Below are 17871 nucleotides of genomic sequence, written 5' to 3'. Positions count from 1 at the left end.
ATTTGGCTAGGAAAGATTACTCAGATTAGAAAACTCATTTTGTTTACTCCCCTCAGTGTCTTATTTACTAAGATTAAGTAACAAAGCATGTTAGTTCTTGCATAGGAGGTTGGATGAAGTGCCTGGCAAGATCTGAACACACTTGGCTGTGGCCAGAGAAGGAGGGTGGGTTTGATGGCTTCTTGAGGAGTCATTCCAGAGCCATAGATCTGGGGCTGCCTCCCTTGGCACTGAGTGCTGTGCTATATGCTAGATGCTTTTTATTTCTGTTTATTGTTAATAAAAATCTCAAAACACTTTGAATTTTTCCACAGGTGAAAAAGTAGAACAAACAAGAAAGAGCAGCTGACAGACAGGAGAGAGAGAAAGCAGACATTGTTCATTCTGGAACCTGTATAAAGAAAGGTAGCAGCTCACAGCTGAAACTGGTTCACACTGAGTTTAGGGAGAATGCTTAATGTCCCTTATTCATAAATATAGTGTATATATTCTCCTGTAAAATGTGGGGATGTGCTATGATACATGTATGTTTATATACCTACAGACATCTAAGTGTAAACTATGTGAAGTAGTAGTTGCAAAGCTATTAACTTACTTATAGTTTGGGTAGTTTAAAATCAAGTCCTAGGAAATAATGTCATGTTTAATCTCTAAAAGTGTAATAAGCAGAGCAAACCCATTCCCAAGCAGCAGAAAGAGCAATTGAGTCTGTCTCTGACAGCTGCCACCTGGCATCCTATTAAACTGAACTCTGTGAAACTGCCAGGCATAAATCTTCCCTCATCCTGGAGAAAGCTAGAGATGAAAGAAAAATTTATGCTTAGAAGTCAGTTGTGGGAAAGACTTTGATCTTTACCATTAATGTGAAGGTTTTTGCATTTCTCCCAGATTCCCCATTGTCATTCTGTGGACTAGAAACTCAGATTGTTTGCTGGAACTTGGCTGGGTAAAATGAGAAGTGCAAATTTATCTAGTAGGAGAGAGAGCTAAGTAGGTCTGAGATTTGTTTCCACAGAGATTACTGCAGTTCTTGGATCAGTTTGTACAGAAGGAGGTGCTTTCTGTGCTGGGTGGCATGGAAGCATTAGTATCATGAAATGAGCAAAAATAAATTAATTGTGCAGGTTGGCATCCATCTGCAGTTTTGGACAGGCAGTGCCTCTGGATGCATGTGTGGCCTTGCACTTTCTGCTGAATGGAATTTGTTCCATAAAATCTGTGATGAAGAGCTATTACAAACAGGCAGCTTGATTGAATAGCCCTTATTAAAAATTCTTGCTGACTCCAGTTAGCCTTGCCTTTACAGAGAGTAACTGGAGAGCATTAGGAATGCAGTAACAGGGTGTCTGTGCAGACAATGAGTATAGTGGCACAAAGGCTGCATCTTAGCTGGTGATGTCAGTAGCACTGGCACATACAGTTGGTTTTTGGTTTCCTGTTTTGATTTTTTGCAACCATTTTTTTTTAAATCTGACATTACTAAACTAAATTTTCTGTAGTGGTAAATCATGTTGTTAAAGTGTGAATCACACAAATGTGTGCTAAGACCTGTGGTTTCATACTTGGCGGTAGTGCTGCTTAATTGACCAGTTCCCTCATTACCCATCTATCATGCTGGTACATCTATGTTTTTGTGGCTCCAATGTGGACTGGATGCAGCAGGTGACCTGGCTGTAAAGGGCTTGAAGTGTTCATGACCTGGTGGAAAAGGAGCAAAAGTTGGGTTAGGTCAGAAACTTGCACAAGTTTGTTATACAATTACCTGTAGCTGCCTGACAGAGAGCACTGCCAGGATGGAAACATCTGGGAGTGGAAGGGAAAGACCACTGCTCCAGCCAGGACTGCCTTAAAAAGTGATTCATCAAACACTGAAGCAGCTTTCCTGGCATAGAAATACTTCTTACGTGTTCAGTGGTTTCCATGTGATTTCAAAAAACTTTAAAAGAAGGGAACTTCCCTGTCCTATTCTAAGAAGGAAGATTTGATTGTACCTCATGTAACAGAAAGGAAGGGAAAGCACAAAGAAGTGAAGCAGACAGGTTGGCCAAGGTCAGGAAGAACTCTGTGGGAAAGCCAGAAATAGCACCTTGTGCTGCAGGCCTGTGCCTTGGCTACAAACCCATCAGTTTCCCAGGCTGCCTTTGCAAGTTCATTGTTGAACATGACCAGCTATTCAGTGGCTTGCTTTTCACTGGTGTAAAATAGAAACAGTGCTGAGGACTCCAGATGCTTGTGTACAGGCACTGGAACTGCACTGTCTGAAACCCTTGGCATGTTCAGAAACAGAAGTATCTATTGTAAGCTGTGTGAAATGTCTGCAGAGAGGCTTTATCACAGTGGCTGGATGCCTGCAATACAACTACTCTAAACCATCTTCATGCCGTTTACCTTGTATTTTTCTATAAGCAGGCACAGCTCTTAGAGTAAGTACATGGAGTCAGTGAGAAGTAATGGATTAGCAGAGGCAAGAATATAAACTCCTTTAAGGTGGAGGTGCACAGTCTCCGTGGCAGTGTGTAACCTCCACAACTTCTCTTTAGAGCTAAAAGGGAACCCAAAGGCAGAATAAGGACAGCAGGATTTAGTCCTTTGTGATAATCCTCTAGGAGAGAGAGCAGTTTTAGGTCTCTGAAGATAAACACTTTTCCTGCCACAGGCAGTGTGGTTCAAGCGTAGTTCCGTGTGGAAAGTCTTCTCTTCTGGTTTAAGACTTTTCCTGCGACTGTAGGAGAAAAGCACAGGGACGCGGAGTTCTCGAGCCAAAGAGCCCCGAAGCACCGAGCACCCAGCCCTCTGCTCGGTCCCGGGGCCAAGGAACCTCTGCGGCAGCAGGTTCCCGGCTGCCCCAGCCCTGCCCCGCGGCAGCCGCCCCTTCCCCTCCTGGGGGCGGGCGGGCGGCGGCGGCAGCGTTAGGACCCGGCGGCGGCTGCGGGGCGGGGGGGGAAGCGCAGCCCGGCGGTTGTTTACCGGGGAGGGGAGCGCTGGGGCAGGTCTCGCCGCGGCGCCGAGCGGAGCCGAGCTGCGCGGCCGGGCTGGCGGCGGCTCCTCGCCCTCCGCGCCGAGGATGCTGCGCGCCGTGCTGCTGCTGGGCTCGCTGCTGCTGGGGGCCGCCCGCGGCGCCGAGGGTGAGTGGCGGCCCGGCTTTGTGGGGGACAAAGGCCCGTCTCGGGAGGGGGAACACCCCCGCGGGGAAGGCGGGGGCCGTGCTGGGGAACGGCTCGGAGCGGCGGGGGCTGCCCGGGCCGCCCGCAAGGCTCGGCTCGTCTCTCCGCAGAGTGCCTCCGCGGCAACGGCGCGTCCTACCGCGGCAGCCGGCAAGTGGCCTCCGGCGGCGCCCCGTGCCTCAACTGGCTGACGGTGCGGAGCGGCCCCGGCGCCGCGCTCCCGGCAGGTGGGTCCGGGGGACGCGCCGGGGGGGGCTCTCGGGGGAGCGGAGGGAGCCGCGGCCGCGCTGACGGCCCCGCTGCTCCCTAGCAGTCGATGAGGACCACAACAGCTGCAGGAACCCCGACGGGGACGCCGCGCCCTGGTGCTACATCCAAGGCGCTACCGGGATCCCCGAGCGGCGATCCTGCGACATCGCCCAGTGCTCAGGTAAGAGCGGCCGCCGCCGGCCCCCCTCTCTTCCTGGCCTCCCTGCTGCGGGGGGCTTGCTTTGTCACCAGGGTGGGGGCCCCCCTGAGCACAAACAACCCCGGGCTACGCCAGCACCTCCCTCGGAAACATCGCGTACCCAGGGCTCCCCTCCAGCCCCCGCCTGTGTGTGCACATCTGCCTCCCAGCTATGCCGTGCTCCGCCCCTAGAGCTTTTCCATTAGTGCCAGAAGAGGCCTGTGAAAAGCCCCCACTCCCCCGTAATTCACTTATCACTGTAGCGCTCTCTAGCCGTGTTGCAAAAGGCTGAGGTCTGGACATCCAGGAGCTGCTGAGCTGTGGGTAGACTGTTGCTGTGGGGCATGTTACGGCTGACTAAAGAAGCTTCCTGCTGTTAAAGGATTGCCAGTGGGAATTCGAGTGTGGGGTGCAGGGGAAGAACGCGGAAAAAATGAGAACTAGAAGGGAGGACAGTGAGAAATGGAAACACTGGCATCCTCCTGGATAGTCACAGTGAGAAACAGTTTGCCAAAAGAACGGTAGCTGAAGCCTATTTCAGGGAGAGGAGGTGTCAGTATTGACTGACACCAGAGTAACCACTTGGGGTTTTTTGAACTGTTTACTACTTTCTGAGCCCTGCAAGATTTACTCACACCACTATCCCTCGAGACTGCTATCCTTGCATGTAAATACTTTTCCCACGCCCATACGCCCTCCCCTTTTTTTCACTTTGCTCTTTTTGCCTTCTTTTCACTAAAGATGAAGCAAAAAAAAAAGTTCTGCTGCCAAGATCCTTACTCAAAACACTCTTGCAGCTTTAGGTTCAGAAGAGTTATCTGACGTTTCAGCCATTTGCATGTTTAATAGGTTTCATATTTTTGTGTCTCAGGGTGGGGACCTCTTCATGGCCCAACAGTTCAGATTAGTTCAGTTGTCCTGGCTGACCCTACGTGAAGTTACTGTGCAGGACCCCTGATTTCCTGTCTGACTCCCTTCTGTTACTTCCATTTCACATTCCACTGAGGACTCAAAATGGCTGCAGATAGAAAATCCACATGGAGTTACTGCCTGCTGTGGGGAGACATGCAGGTGGAGTGAGTTTTCAGGTGTGGATGCATACTGTGAATAGCATTTCCAAAAAGGAGGGGGTTGTGTAGAACAGGAAATAGATACCTACTTTCTTGCCTTTCTTACTTGCTGTCACAGCTTTTACAGTGCTCCAGCTTCCATTTAAACTATGTCATGAGAGAAGGAGCTACCTTGAAAGTCTTTCAATGTTGTTGACTAGAAAGAGCATTGATAAAAAACAGGGCTGGGAAGGAACGTGTATCCTTGTGTGCTTTTTCGGGGCCTTGACTGAGGAGGAGCTTGTCCTTTAGTGGCTGTGCTGCCTGAGGGCTGCTCTGACTTAGCCTGTCCAATGGTATCCCAGACTATCAGAGTTTAGTACACCACTGCAAAGAGGGGCCAGGCAAGCATATCCCCAGGTTGTTTTCATACCAGCTGGAGTCTCCTGTCAGACTTTCCTGTGTCAGGAAGATTGAGGCAGAAGAGAGATAAATAGGCTCCTGGGAGATTTGGGATGGAGATTCTCATAATCTTGTTCACATCTGTTCAGCATGATTGAAGCTGCAGCCTGTATATCGATCTATATGCTAAACGAAGTCATTGTGCATCCTCTGGACTCACGCCCTGAACCTGGGTTTCATTCTGCTGTCTGACTTCTCTCATCTGTGGTGGTGCCTTGGACTCTTAGTTAAATAGGTTCATGTCAAAGGAAAGTGGGGGAAGGAGTACATTTCTCGTCTGCTTTGGTAGAATTTCTGGCAACAACTTAAGGGGAAACAAGTGTTTTTCAGGGTGCTTTGAAGGCAGTTCAGTGATACCAGTCTAGAGCTGTCTCACTCCCAAGGCACACATTGTTTTGAAGCACTCATAAATACTTGGTATGTTGTGTATATATATATATATATATATATATTTTTTTTCCCCACTCTCAACAGATGCTACAGCTACCACAGCCCCAGTGCCTACAGCAGAAGTTGGTACTTCCCAGGAGGATGAGCAGGTGTTTGAACCAGCTGATACCTTGCCCTCCCGGAGCGAGGCAGCTGCGGTGCAGCCCGTCATTGGCATCAGTCAGAGAGTACAGATGAACTCCAAAGAAAAGAAGGACTTAGGGACACTAGGTACAAACCCAGGATCACGTGATGGATCCAGTCCTGTAATTCTGGCAAGACAGGCTCTGAAAGCAACATTATAGCTGGATCTGCTACCTCTAATTTAGGCTCTTTTTTTTCCCTTTTCACAGGTTATGTGCTGGGGCTGATCATGATGGTGATAATCATTGCCATTGGAGCTGGCATTGTCCTGGGATACATCTATAAGAGGTAAGTGGCTGTTTTGTGTTCAAAACCTGGTGTTTATAGAGCAGGAATGTCAGAGCACCAGATCCCAAGGAAATGGGAGAGAAGCATGTGTTTGGTAATGGCACATTGAGCAAGTTTGCTTGTCACACTGAGGAAAGAACTACTGAACAGTTAATTCTGTTCTCCAGTTTCTGCCATTATTATGATATTTTGTCTCACTTAAAGTTTCAAATTTCGCTATTTAATATTTGTGTGTGCATGTGCATCTTGATATGGCTTTTTCAGATGTATCCAGAGGAGCTGGATTTTGTCAGAACTGGAAAGAGCAGATCCCAGGTGCCCTCACAGGAAGTTTCTTTTGATCAGAAAAAGAACAATCCTTCTAGCAGGCCACCTGTTCCCCTGATTTCTCTAGTCTATCTTTAGAAGAAAAACAATTGGCAAATTTTATTTTGCTTTTCATGCATTGTATCCTATGAAGCTGACTATCAGGTAGCACATTTTTTTTTTGGTCAAAGTTAATTTTAGCAAAGCTCCTGTATATTTTAAGGTCAGTTTTGATTTGGACTTCAGTTACTATATTTTCAGGCACTTCACTCTGTTGGACAGAAATGTTTCTGTAGCTCAGCAGCATTTGAGGGTAGTGGCAGTAGAAAGCTGCTTAGTTGTAAGAGAGGGCAGGATTAACAAATAGCAGTGATTGTCACTGCAGCAAGCAAAGGGCCAGGCTCCCTCCTCTGGGAGGGTTTGTTCTATGTTTTGGCTGTTTGACAACAGTCTGACACAACCAAGCAGAAGGAGCCCTTTCCCAAGCTGGGACATGTCCTTATGTAAGTGTTTATAATAAATGCTGATAGAAAAAAAGCAGAGGGAGGAGTGTTACATAAGGGGCAAAACACAGAGCGCTGCTTGTCGAGGAATGTGATTTGAGGTGTCACTTCAGAGAATGCTGTCTTGTGTGCTGGCAGGAACGGCAGCCACTGCTGCACGCTTGTAGGCAGCTTTGAAAAGCAGCCAAAACGCTGACAGGAAACCCCAGCAGCTTTGCCTGCTCGAGATCACGAGCCTCAGGAGGAGTGAGTGGTGCCTGTCCCACCTCTCTCCCATCCTCAGCAGGAGGAAGCAATAGACCAATGCTGGGCTTTGTCCAAATTCAGTTTTGTTTTTCCAGTCACAGAGAGCTCACAGCAGGGCTGTAGTGCAGGTTTACTGTCTCCCTCCTTGCCTTGATCTCAAAATTGCATGTGCAAGCTGGCAGGTTTGGGTAGTAGGTGTGGTGAGAAACCTTTAATGGGTTTAGTAGTTTTTGATATACATAACTCTTCTGGAGACAACATGCTATTAATGCCAAATCCATTTTTAAAGCAAGGCAGTTCTTCTGCAGCACAAATTACAGAGGTGTTCCTTCCCTTAGCAACAGGCTGGAGACTGAGGTGGGTTTGAGGAGCTAGTTGTGGCATTACGCTGTTATAGCTACAGTGACAGAAGATGAGGCCAGCTCTGAAGTCAACTTTAATACTTTCTGGAGAGCTTAATTTGCTGCAACAAAAGGCAGAAGCTGTCACCACCTCCAGCATTTGTTTCAGATGAAGCAGGTTACAGAAGCTCCTTTCCACAGCAGTGGCCTCTGCACTGTCTCACTTCTCCCCGGGGCCTGCACCAGGCAGTGTTGTGGGACTGTAAAGGATAAGAAAACATATGGCAGCTTTGTGGTTTGAAGGAGGGGCCTGGCTTGACAGTAATTCATTAGCAGCAATGTCAGTGAACAGGCCAGTTTGAGAGAGGGATGGACTTCACATGGCTTGTCTTTCAAAGATGCTCAGCTGTGGTCCTCTGCTTACAGTGGGGAATATTTCTGGCCCTTTGCATGCAGCCAAAACCTTTGTTTATCTTAAAGAGCAGAGTCCCTTCTTCCCTACTCTATCAGCTTTACTGAATCTGTCCCTCCAAGCAGCAGCACTCACTCCATGTGTGTATTTTGTTTTTTTAATGCAGGGGTAAAGACCTGAAGGAGAAGCACGAACAGAAGGTTTATGAGCGTGAAATGCAGCGCATCACGCTGCCCCTGTCAGCATTCACCAACCCCACGTGCGAGCTCGTGGATGAGAACACCATTGTGGTGCACACCAACCAGACACCCGTGGAGGACACGCGGGACGGCAGCGGCCCCCTCATGGGGCAGGCGGGGACTCCTGGTGCCTGAGCAGCTCAGGCAGGAGCGCTACAGGCTGAGCAAAGCCTCCAGCTTCCCACTGTGAGTGCAGGGGGTGCGTGTGTTCATTTCTATTTTGTTTTCTTTTTGATGAACGCCGGATGAAGGTGATGCAGAGGAACAGAACAATGGGCTATTCATCATCTCTTTGTGGGGCACCATTCAGTGCATGACCAGCTGGGGACTGGTGTGGTGGACCCTGCTGCTTCCTCCCACCTATCTCCATGGTGTGCCAAGGAGCTGGGGGGGACGATGGGCCAGGCTTACAACTGGCCACAGAACCCATAGCCCGGAGTGTGGTCGTGGCTTCCTCTTTTTCTCTTCTTTTCCTATTTAACGGTGTGCACTGTTACTTAAGTTTCAGCCTGGAACCTCAGGAGAGAACAGTACTGCAGGGACTGAGGGGAGCTTTATGTCAGATTTAGCTAGATAATTACACTCTGATTATAGTTCCTGCCTTTTTGCTTTAGTGGCTGAGAGCTGGAAGCACTGTCCAGAATCCTGCTACTGGATCAGGTTTTTTTTCCAAGGAAGAGCTTATTTGAGGGATGTCTTTGGCCAGAAGCAGTATGTTTAGCCCCAGTGCTCTCCTCAAGCTCTTGACAAATCCAGGTCTTCCAGGGCTGAGGCCACTTCTCCATTCCCCTGTGGTGCTACATGCACAGCCACAGTTGTAGATGTCCAGGGGGTCTGTCTGTGCCTCCTGCTCACTTACACAGATCAGGAAGGCAAGGGTGAGTGGTAGATAGTTGTGAAGAAAACAAACTGCCCTTCAGTTACTTACAGCAGGTTAAATACTGAGGATAGATAACATCCTCTTTTGAACTCCCTTGGCTTCCTACAGAGCCAGTGTTGGACAGAGTGGCCAAGCTGTGGAGGTCACCCTGATCACACTGCAGCAGTTCTGGCTCTAAGGGCAGAACAGGGCAGCTGCTCTGTAAGATACTGAAGTTCTGGCGTGGCTCCTGGCCCAGCCTCTGTCACACTCAGCTTGTGCAGCAAGACTACTTACTTACAGAGCCTGGTCCTATTAGAGAGGTTTTGTAACAACTTTTATTAGCATTTCAGGGGGTTTGGAAAGGATGGTTGCTGCAGTGTCTCCCTAATGGCAGCAAGGCAAGGCCAGTTCAGGGAAACATCTGTCCCCGCTTCAGGGGATTCAAGCCATTCAAGTAAGTTTTCCAGCCATCTGCTTTATAGCTGTGGGCCTAAAAGGGAGCAGCACTTGGCAACAGGGGTTTTAGTGTTAATGTTTGATTCAGAAAAGGGAAATATTTTATTTTTAAATGCCTTTGAATACCATTTCTTTGTAAAATGTTTTAAATACCTCATTATGAGAAGGTGCAGACTGTGCTACCTTGTATTAAAGCTTAAAAGAAGAATGCTCTGTAGACGTGTGTGGACTGTGGCTCATCTGTGCATTCCTCCTGCCAGAGCAGCATCCTTTGCTTGTTTCAGACTTTGAACTGAGGAGAAGGGAAGATGCCACTTCAGTTTGCTAGGCCCAAAGGTAAATTCCTACAAGCAGTGCCTGCACTCACCAGCACTGACAAGGGGCATACAGCTTGTCTCCCTGCTACCAGCAGCTGCTCTTGGACTGGGACACTGTTCCTGAAAAGCATCTGTGGGGGTGTGAGCTGTGGGTGACTCAGCAGGCTGGCCCATGGAAACACAGTCCTGGTTGCAGCCCCTTCCTGTGCTGACCTGAGTCAGTTCTGCTTTGGTGCTGCTCAACAGCAGCTCCATCCCTTGAGAGCTGCAATGGAGACAGAGCACAGCAGGTTACAGGAGGTACTACCAGAGCCAGCACCTTGGTTCAGTTGTTCTCTTAACACAAATGTCCCCTGAACTACATATTTCAGAATGAGATATTTCCAAGGACAGGCTGTATTTTTATTCCTGGGTTAGAAAAGGAAAATGGAGAGAGGCTTCATGATCTGCTGACTCTGGTCCACCCTTAAAAACCGACCAATGAATGAACTTCTTCCCGTCCCCTCATTCCAGGTAAATCGTCCTACAGAGCCCTGCACTGTGATTTCTGCAGTTCTGTGAATGTGGCAGAGTTCACTGACTCAAAAAGGGTGTTCTACATGGTACCTCAATCTGGGCAGTTTCGATGTTGCCATTTTGTGACTACAATAGAAACCCGAGAAAGTTACAGCTTCCGGCTTTATTTAACAGAGACCACAAAATCTTGTTCTCAATAGCATACAGTTACTGCTTTTTAATTTAGTTAGAATGTGGAGCTGTGCAAATCACAGTTCATAAACCCCACCCACAAATCACCCAGGACTCTCCCTTCAGGGGTCCCCTCACAAACCAGCCTGGGAGGGGGAATGAAAGGGCAAATCCTATTAACAATCCTGGATCCACTGGACCCAGTTTAGAGAGGCTCCTGCCTGACTCACAGCACAGGGAGTCCCCAGTGTTTCTAAAACACCACTACACAGACTAAAAACACCCCCCTTGCATACCTGATATCAGGTGATGGCTGGTCCCATGTTACTTTACATAATACTTTAAACTCATGGGTAGGGGGAGGAAACCAAATAATCAGCAAAGACTAACACCCATTCCCCACCTCCATGCTGAAGGGAGGAGGAGGGAAAAAGGAGCACACTAAAAATCCAGTTAAACTGTGATGTTTGTGAGACGAGCAGAACTTGATCCAGATTTTTGTTCAGTTCTGCCAACCACGTGAGCTACTGCAGCAGTAGCTTTCTTCCTTCCCCCTCCACCAAGGGAGGAAGAAGAGAAGTACTGGAAGAAAATATACCTCTACCCACCTCCCAATGACTCCAAGACCTTTTTTTTCCCCCCAGAGCATGGAATGACCCTGAGGAAAAACTCTGTTTGGAGAATCAGCTCAGGTGCTGCAGCAGCAGCAGCTGCAAGAAGGACCTTCAAAGGGAGCAGCTTGCACAATCTGCAGGGAAGGATGAGGTAGTGGCAACTGAATTATTAGTTCTCCAGCTGCCACTCCAGGGAGGATGGGACATTTCTCCATCACTTTTCTATTCATGACAAGTCCATCCTTTAATTAACCTTGGGCAAGTCCCCTTTTGCCATTGTCCATGCCCAAGGTCTGAGCCACTTCAAACCTTTGGCTTTCTGACAAGCACCTTCTGTCACCATTTCTATCACCTCACACCCACAGGCCAAGAGCTCAAGCACTCAGGAATGTCCACACCCAGTGCAGAACTACACATTCAGGTTCAAATACTTTCACCCAGGTTAAGGTTTTGGGCAGGCAAACTCACTGCAGGCGCAGGGTCTCCAGTGGCTCCAGTGGCTCATTTGCTGCCTGCCTCATTTGCCATCAGGAGGGGCAAGCAGAGCTCAGTCTTAGTGTTTCTAGGCAGGCTTTTGGAGGTATTCAGAGACAGAGAAGGAATAAAAGCCCACAAAACCAAAACAACAATTCGTATGTGCTTCCCCATAGACAAGGTATTTCAGGAGAGCTGCCCAACTCCTGGGGCTTTTTACTCCTTCCTCTGATGCATGTCAGAGGCCAAAATCTCAGTGGGCTGTTCTGGGAAACACATGCAAATACATACATGGGCTGTCATGGTGGGACATGTTGCTGGATGTCAGATTTCCCCAGCTTTCTGGGCAGGGCAGTCAGTGGGAGAAGCTGTTCCAGAAGTGCTGGTCCTTACCTAGGAGAGTCTCCTATAGCAACTCCCTCCCTGGCAGACAGGCCAGGGTGGCTTCACAGCTTGCAGCCAAGTTCTAAGGCACCACAGTAAAGAAGCCTGAAAAGGCCAGAGAAGTATTTCTCAAGCCAGAAATATAGTGTTCAGAGGCTTTCCTAGGTGCAGCTGGCAGGAGATGGTCCTTTTTGCTTCTGAAACATGCCAGAAATCCACAGTGAATCAGGATATCCAAGAGGAGGGAGGCTGGGTGGGGAGAGAGAGGCAGTGCAGCAGATGCACAGTGTGGTGCCCCGTTAATGCCCTGGAAGTGGCTGAAGTGCATCTCCCTCCCTGACGCTCATCCCAGCTCCAATGGAAGTGATGCAGGCAGCAGGACGAGCAGACTAGGTTGTGTTTTCAGGTAGCTTGTCACGGTTCAGCCCATACTGCACACTCACATTGTGGTCCAGCTCCTCCAGCTCAGATGGAAGGGGGATGGCAAGTTCTCCCAGGTACAGAGACAGAGCTTCAAAGGAGTCTTCCAGCTTGGAAAAAGGGGGCCTAGAAGCAGCAGTGAGGAAACATGAGCAGGAAAGAGGAAGCAGAACAGCATCTGGAAAGGCTGAGGTAGTCATCCATCCAGGTCCCTTTACAGAGTGGTGAACAGGGCCATAATTTCCTCCCCATTCAGCTTCCAAGACTGCAAAGCCCTCATTTCTCTGGGCTACCCATTTTTACAGCCAGTGAGTGATCAGGGAGGTCTGGCTCTTTGGAACCTACTTGGCAGCAACACTGTTCTGAAGCTAAAAGTTTCATAATTGAAATCAAATTAAGTGTTTACCTTACTGTCAAAGTCTGTCTCTACTCTTTGTACCTCAGAAATCCTGAACAATCATTCCTCCTTTACTCTCTCTGTCTTGGAATTGTTCATACATCTCCACCATACAGCAGTCTTTCTCCCAAACAGCTGAGTCTGAGGTCTCTCACTCATGGAAGCCTTTGAGCATTCCCATAGAAGGCTGGAACTGCCCTCTGTGCAGAGCCGTTCTGCTATGGGAATACAGACACATCCTGCAGGCTTCCAAAGAGGAGTCCACCAGACCCCAAACCTACCTGCTCTCTGGTTCCAGTCTGCAGCAAATAGCAGCCAGAGGGAAAAAGGCTGGAGGACAATCAGCAGGAACAAACTTCTCCCAGAACAGCTTGACATTAAGGCCAAAATCCAGTGTGCGTGGGAGACAGTCTGGGTCAGCATAAACCTGGCCTATGATCTAGGGAAAAATGAGAGAAGTACTTAAATACTGCAACAGTTCTAGAGTGTTAACAAACAGGGAACTTCTGCATCAGGCAAGGGCTCCTTCAAAGTATTATGGTGGAGAGAACAGAAACACTGTTCTTCCTTTCCAATGAAGCCTTTAGCTCATGGCAGTATGTACAGACAAACTTCACTTTTCAAGACCTCCTGATGTGTCCATGGCTGTGGAAGAAGTCCCAGATGCCTTCTCCTCCTACCCAGGGTCTCTTTCCCAGAAGACACAGCATGATGTGCCCCTCTCAGGGAGCTCCACAGTGTCTTGCAGCTGGGGATGATGCAGCCCCTCTGATTGCAGGTAATCAAGGCAATGTTCACCATCCCATCCCTTCCTTCTCTAACCATCTTACCACACCATAGGCAAAGCCCCTTGGTACAGAGCCTGTCCTAAACAACGCTGGGAAGGCAAAAGCACCTCTGAGTTGTTCTGCCAGTAACAGATTCAACCATCACCACAGCCAGAGGGCTGGGACAGAAAAGAACAACCATTACTGACACCCAGGAGGCTGCAGTAAAGGAGAGCCAGTAAAGAGCTGGGTGGACAAGGAAGCCCTGCCTGAGCATTGCCCCAGTGCTCACCACCTCCAGCACAAATGTGGGAGGGAAGGAGCCCTCAGAGCTGTGGGGTGAGCTAGACTCACAAGGTCAATACAAACTTTCACATGGACAGAGCATTAGGTTTAAAGCCTCACTGGGTATCATAGAAGGGGTGTTATTTATAACCACCCAGGCTTTTCTATGCCAATAACTCAGCAGGACAGCCACATCCTGTAGACAGAAACACCCATTATGTATTTTGGCAGGTTTATTTCCTTATCTGTTTGAGTGTTTAATTTTATTTTTTTTTTTTTTAGCATCATTGTTTTGGTGACAAGGAGAATGTTCATATGCCACTACCCTTTTATATGTCTTTTTTCTAGATGAAACAATTGTTTAATGCCACATACAGATTTTTCAAGTTCCTAAATCCATCACTCACAACCACAACATTCTCTGAGAGGAGGGACCAGTGTAAACAGAGCTCCAGATGAGGCCACAAAGATTTATGCACAGACATTTTCTTTGTCCCCTTCATCCAAACACTGAAAATGAAACTCTGCTCTCCTGGTGTTCCTGCAACTGCTGTGCTACACATAATACCCTACCTTTCATCTGTATTTCCACTGTCATACCCACCTTTTAAACTGAAAATACCTTGCAGCTTTCAAGGGCTGCTTTTTATTCTGCAGATAGAAAAGCCTGATATAACAGTCAGATTCTGCATTGGCTCAGAAATAAACTAAGCCAACAGACTTCAGGGTGCAAGCTTCATTAATCGACCTGCAAAGAGGTTTTTGTTTCCACTTCTTTGAAGTTAAGTGCCATCCCCAGTGGAGGCTCTGAATTTGCTGAGATTATGCAGCTGATTGTTCCTTTAATGAGGCAGAAAAAGAAAAAAGGATTACAGTTCTAGGGAATATATGTACTTTCAAATGGATACCAGGCTCAGTCAGAACCTGATAACTTTTTTACAGCTTCTTTCAGTCCAGGAAGAAATCAGGACCAGAAAACTACAAGACAGTTATCTTCCTTGAGGAACCAGAGACAGGGTAAGCTTGTTCTCCCAGTCTAATTCACTAATAATGTGCTGTTAGGTCACAGGCTGCACACTCAGATGCAGAGATCTGGGTGATAGCATGTGTGCACAGAGATGGGGACAAGGTCCATTAAATATGCCATGTAATGTCCTCATCTTACCTCACAGAGAACAATCCCAAATGAAAAAATGTCCACCATCTCATCGTAGCTCTGTCCTGTAGGAAACATGAGACATTCAGTTCTGTAAAGAGAGAGTTACCCATCCAGCTATTTCAGGAGCTGCCAGTACAAAAATTAACTAAAACTATCCCCTGGAGGGCCCTAAAACAGGAGACAAAGCAAGGCTTAAACCTGAGCAGGGTTAGTCACCCCAAAATCTCTATAGACCAAGTGCATTACATTGCCATTACAGATTTTAAGCTTGCTTCTCTCTTGTACTTAGAAATTACAGGACAACACTGTATTAGGTCTGAACAAATGCTAAGGATGACTGTGGAAAGCTTCTGCCCATTTCCATTGATTGCTGTTCTTGTGCATCTCTACAGTGCATGGAGCCAGCTCTCAGCTCAGCTTCCGCAGCAGCCAGCGAGTCCCTGCTGCAGTGACTGCAGAGATAATAAATTACACACCGGCAGCACTTTGATCCTGGGAAAGCTGGCAGGCTCCAGCATGCCATGCTCTGCTTACAGACACGCCCCTCCCAAGCCAGTAGCTGGTAAACAGCCTTGCTTTCAGAGGTGATGTCAGACTATGCTTTTGCTGTTCTCTTCACAAATGCCAGGACTGAGACAAACTCTGAGAAGCAGCCTCAGACTCCTTTAGGGCTGGAGGCCTTGAGGAAAGGCAAACAGAACAGTGCACAAGAAAGCAACATGGAGAACTGAGCTGGGGGAGAGGAGCCCAGTCCTCCCTTCCCAAGTAGGCTGTGCTGGTCAGTGCTGATATCTCAGCCTGCCCAACCTGGTCAGAGAGACCTGTTTGTTACGAGGAAATTGTATCCTCTGTATTTCACCCTCACCTCAACTCCTGCAGGGGCAGCTTTTCCTCTAAGGATCTCAGCTCAACCTTAATGCAGCTGAGGGCTGCATGTCAAAACCCAGATTTCCCTGCACTTGGACAACTCCCACCTGAATCCTGAGGCTTCAGCAAACCTGGCAGCAGATGGCCTCTGCCTAGATCTATGCAACAGCACATGTAAACACCTCATCCCAGAGAGTAATGATTCCCTGTTTCAAGGGGCAGTTCCAAAGCATGAGGCTATAATAAAACTTGATCTTGGGTTCAGTTTTATCTCAAGCCTCTTTTGTCTTCCCTTTTATTTGGATTGTAGAAAGTTTACTTCCACTGCCCTCCTGAATCCTGTTGGCAAGCCAGAAACCTTACCTGGGGTGGCAGAAAGGCTTTCCATGTCAGGTACTGCAGGACTGCACCTATGACCTCTGTGTGTATAAAAAACCTTCCACCTTAGCAGGTCTAAAACCACAGACTCAGATTTGGCTGTTACTGTGGCACAGAAAATTTCAGTAATCCTGTCATCTCTGTACCCTGTCTCAGGCTTCTTCCTTGCCTTCTCCCTGCTGCTGGACTCTTACCATTCAGCATCTCTGGGGCCATCCAGTACGGGTTCCCAACCACCGTGTAGCGCTTCTTCCTGTCGCTCTTGCGCAGCGTCCGTTTCTTGGCAGATGGCTTCTCCAACATGGGCTTCTTCCTCTCCTCCACAATCAGCCGAGACAGACCAAAGTCAGCCACCACCACTGTCTTATCCTGCACAGGGGATTTAGTACAAGCCATTGATTACTCCTTTTAGGAGCAAAGAGGCTGCAATTCCTGTTCAATACCAACTGTAGTCTAAGTGCAACCATGCAGGTTTCCTGCAGACACATGAGCACAGCAAGATGTCCAGACAGGTGTAAGGCACCCAGTTCGTGATCCCAACTCATCACTTCCTCCCTTCATCATCTTATTTCCTGTGTGGTTGCTAGCACTTATCCCATCAATTTGGCTACACTTGACCTGGACTTTTCCTTTTAGATCTTCCTCTTTTACCTGGTCAGGAATTAACTTAGAGTTTCATCCTGGGTTGTCTGAAGTCAAGTGAAAAAAGGGCAGGCTTGAGAGAATGAAGGAATGAAACTACACAAAAATCTTGTGACTCAGCATTTAAAAAAAAAAAAGAAAAAAAAAAAAAGAGAGAACACCCATGTGCACACACCTACACACTTGTCTGAATCCTGAGTGCCAATAAAAGTCATCAAGTGGCTAAAAAACCAAAAACAGCTACAAAGAACATCTTATAGTTGAGATAAAGAACAGAGCTGGACTAACTCTGAGAAGGTGACTCTTACAGGAGTTGTGAGCAGAGGAAGGGTAGTAAGAGAACAGAGCATAGAAACAGTGAAAGCTAGATCAGTCTGGAAAATCCTGTGTCAGAATAAAGCTCCTTTGCTTGGGGCACAAAGCCTCTCTGAAATCAGTTCTACCCTGACAAAAGAGGGAACATCATGCGGAGAAAACCAAGAGAGAAAGATGCCAAGGAGAGGAGCAGTGTGCTGTGGGAACTGAGGTGTAACTCACCAGCTTGATCAGGCAATTGTGTGAATTCAGGTCTCTGTGAATGATGCACATGGAGTGCAAGTAAGCCTGGAACAGAAGGAGAAAAGCTCGTGTTAGGGATTCCCAGTTGAGCATTTACAGACTCAACAATCCAACTCCAGTAGTCAGACAGCATCCACAGCCCCTCATACACCATGCTCCAGAAAGCACTAACTCTGACCCCAGAGTTTGCTCTGTTATGAAGCAACAGAGCAGCAGTCCAACTCACCATTCCAGAGGCAATCCCTTTGGCAAAGCTGACCTTCTGCTGCCAGGGGAATGGGTCCTGAAAGACAAATCCTCAGTGGTCAGGGACCATCTTACAAGCCAGCTGGTGACAGCAGTTCCTTCCCAACAGGGACTCTTACAGCAGTCAGCAACACACGATACAGCCCCAGAAAGAAGAGGCTTCCTGCCTCAAGCTCACCCTCAGCTATGAAGCATCTTTACTACACAGCTCCAAAGAGCAAGACTAATAACAAGTACATAGGGCTGGTACAATCATCAGCACAGTCAGGCTCACTGAGTACAGGTCTCCCAGGTGTCCATACTCACTGAGTACAGGTCTCCCAGGTG

General features: G+C 48.0%; 2 protein-coding genes and 1 long non-coding RNA gene across 6 annotated transcripts in view; 2 read left to right on the top strand and 1 right to left on the bottom strand.

The window, feature by feature from the left end:
• Positions 1-2985: 2985 nt before the first annotated feature.
• PIK3IP1 (phosphoinositide-3-kinase interacting protein 1) lies at positions 2986-9566 on the top strand. 3 transcript variants are annotated; one of them, XM_015643609.3, is made up of 6 exons: positions 2986-3125; positions 3275-3391; positions 3475-3594; positions 5598-5783; positions 5906-5984; positions 7959-9566. In XM_015643609.3, exons 1-6 carry the CDS (start codon positions 3065-3067, stop codon positions 8164-8166), a joined length of 771 nt encoding a protein of 256 aa, XP_015499095.1. In that variant the 5' UTR covers positions 2986-3064; the 3' UTR covers positions 8167-9566. The 3 variants fall into 3 exon arrangements, with proteins under 3 accessions (XP_015499095.1, XP_015499096.1, XP_015499098.1); XM_015643610.3 differs by having other exon boundaries at positions 3478-3594; positions 7959-8517; XM_015643612.3 differs by lacking the exon at positions 3275-3391 and having other exon boundaries at positions 2991-3125; positions 3478-3594; positions 7959-8517.
• Positions 9567-10326: 760 nt separating this feature from the next.
• The window catches only part of LIMK2 (LIM domain kinase 2), a 32495-nt gene continuing 24950 nt past the window's right edge, over positions 10327-17871 (bottom strand). For both annotated transcript variants that reach the window (XM_033518139.1, XM_015643603.2), the window contains 6 exons: positions 17525-17581; positions 17278-17343; positions 16293-16467; positions 14860-14915; positions 12924-13081; positions 10327-12371 (listed from right to left, as the gene is read on the bottom strand). In XM_033518139.1, coding sequence (XP_033374030.1) covers positions 12215-12371; positions 12924-13081; positions 14860-14915; positions 16293-16467; positions 17278-17343; positions 17525-17581 — 669 coding nt within the window. In that variant the 3' untranslated portion in view covers positions 10327-12214. The remainder of the gene's footprint in view (positions 12372-12923; positions 13082-14859; positions 14916-16292; positions 16468-17277; positions 17344-17524; positions 17582-17871) is intronic.
• On the top strand, positions 14624-15984 carry LOC107211539. Its single transcript, XR_001524206.3, has 2 exons — positions 14624-14711; positions 15246-15984. It is a non-coding gene; the product is annotated as an uncharacterized LOC107211539 (long non-coding RNA).

This window comes from Parus major, chromosome 15 (genome assembly GCF_001522545.3).
Source record: "Parus major isolate Abel chromosome 15, Parus_major1.1, whole genome shotgun sequence".
NCBI lineage: Eukaryota > Metazoa > Chordata > Aves > Passeriformes > Paridae > Parus > Parus major.
Note: the sequence above shows the minus strand (reverse complement) of the source record. Positions and strands in the feature narration are given on the sequence as shown.